Source organism: Penaeus japonicus, unplaced genomic scaffold, assembly GCF_977035675.1.
Source record: "Penaeus japonicus unplaced genomic scaffold, GWHDUDI00000001_assembly GWHDUDI00000025, whole genome shotgun sequence".
Classification (NCBI taxonomy): Eukaryota; Metazoa; Arthropoda; class Malacostraca; order Decapoda; family Penaeidae; genus Penaeus; species Penaeus japonicus.
The window spans coordinates 24,439,318-24,441,613 of NW_028234427.1; the positions used below are offsets into that span (position 1 = coordinate 24,439,318).

Sequence of the window (2,296 nt, forward strand, 5' to 3'; positions counted from 1 at the left end):
ATTTCACTGACTTATTCTGTTCGTGTGATCTCATTAAAGATATGGATATATGTGTAATAGGAGAAATGGAAATAGATAGGTAGGTAAATAGGTAGAAAGAAAGAAAGAGAGATAGAGAGAGAGAGAGAAAGAGAGAGAGAGAGAGAGAGAGAGAGAGAGAGAGAGAGAGAGAGAGAGAGAGAGAGAGAGAGAGAGAGAGAGAGAGAGAGAGAGAGAGAGAGAGAGAGAGAGAGAGAGAGAGAGAGAGAAGAAGAAGAAAAAAAAAAAGAAAACGAAAAAAGAGGAACAGAAAAAGAGAACTCATTAATACATTCCTTTGAATAATGGTGGAAACGCATGTGCTTCATTTTTTTTTTCACGCCTGTAAAACAAATACAAAACATATAATATCATAAGAGAACCACCACATAATCGATTCAAATTGTATCTGAAGTAACGGTCAGTAAAGGATATTTATCACCACTTCCGTTTGGCTTGACTGTTATTACCTTGGCTAACAATATTACCTATAATGATAATGTAATCTTGATTATCATGTTATCATATGAAAATATTACTATACTGATGATACTAACTATACCGATAATACTACCTTGACTGATATTAATAGCTCGATTAATACCCGGACTGATGATACTGGCTTAGCTGACAATATTACCTGATCTTGACTGAGAATATTATCTACCTTGCCTCAGTGAAACATTGTATCACCTTAACTGATGATAATATTCCGTTGATATTACACAGACTAATATCATCACATAGACTGATGATATTGCCTTGACTGATAATATTAGACTGACTGATAATAGACTGACAGCAGAATCAGTTTTCGCTATATATTCGTGAATCTAATTCACTATAAATGATCCTCAAAAATCTAAAAGCAAATTATATTTTCTTTTTTCCACTGAGAAATGTGTACACCGGATATTGCGCACATGATTGACACACCGCGTTGATAAGGCCGGTTTTTTTTTTTTTAGGTCTTTGATAATACTGTGGAGATATAATATCTGCGCGCTGGAAATATGGAACATGTATAGATATAGAATTGTATGATAAAGAAAGAGAAAGATAGACGAAAATAAAAGAGATATAAGGGTCTGAAAAGCAAAGCGAAAGAGCATGATTAGAATTACAAAATTATTTATTCATGTTTAATGTGATTTGGTTAAGAAGCGGGAGGTTACGAGCTTATATTCATTATCATTATTCAGTGCACAGAGATGGAATAATTGCAGTCATTATGTTCCTGGTAATTGAGTAATTCGTTTCATGGTTACGTAGTGTTGAGAATCATGAAAGAGCATTCATACAAAATGGTTTACACCTTTATAAAATTTCGAAAAAAGAGAGATAAACAAAAATAAAAGAAACACGGTATACGATAATACCAAGAAAAAATAATCCTCCGAGATTCTGTATTACAACGAAGATATACTTTGTTGGATGAGATGTTTAGTAACAAACTGGAGGAGGGGGAGGACGGGAGGAGGGGAGGGGAGAAAATAGCCGAATGTTCCACACAAAACAAACAGCAAAGTCGAGGTCTGTGCATATCACATCCAAGTTCACATCCTCGGGCAAGCAAGCAAAAGAATTGTCTTTGTTTTCTGTTTGTGAAGTCCACCTCATGTCGACCTCCCTGCCAGGTCGCTCACTGGCAGGTCGGTTAGATAAGTGTCTCGCGTTGGAAAATAGGCTGTTTGGCATCAGTTGGTTCTCCCTCAGGTAGATCGACCTCGGCCAGCAGGTCCGGCACTATCACCCCTGACCTTTGACCCCTAAGAGCTCTCCACGCATCGCGCTGCTTCTCCCTCTCCTTCTTCTCTTCCTCCTCTTCTTCCTCCTCTCCTTCCACCTGCTCCTCCTCTCCTTCGTGCGTGACCCAGTCTTTCCCCGCTCCGATCTTTGCGACACTCGCCCCTTTGGTGGTGGTGCCCCGCCCTTGGGACGAGGTCATGCCCTGACCTCGCTGTCCCCGCGGCGGCCCCTCCTCCCGAGGCGCGGCAGCCTGAGGGAGCCGCCTCTACATGTTGCAGTTGAGGTCCTGCGGCGCGGCGACGGGCGCGAGCAGGGCGGCGGCGGCGGCGCTGGGCGGGGCCTCGGGTCAGAAGTTCGTGTCCAGGATCGTCAGCGAGTTGGCGATGGTCTCGTCCTGCAGAGAGACAGGCGTTTAGGGGGGGGGGGGCTGCTGGGGGGAGTAGGTGGGAAGGTAGGTAGAGAGATAGATAGATAGATAGAGATAAAGATAGATAGATAGATAGATAGAGAGAGATAGATAGATAGATAG

The 2,296-nt window shown here is 42.2% G+C and overlaps 1 protein-coding gene across 1 annotated transcript in view; it reads right to left on the reverse strand.

Annotated features, from left to right (window-relative positions):
- Positions 1-250: 250 nt before the first annotated feature.
- LOC122244785 (calsenilin-like) overlaps positions 251-2,296 on the reverse strand; it is a 65,660-nt gene continuing 63,614 nt past the window's right edge. Inside the window, exon 6 of the mRNA XM_086551745.1 lies at positions 251-2,161. Within this exon, the coding sequence (XP_086407871.1) occupies positions 2,114-2,161 (48 nt within the window). The 3' untranslated portion in view covers positions 251-2,113. The remainder of the gene's footprint in view (positions 2,162-2,296) is intronic.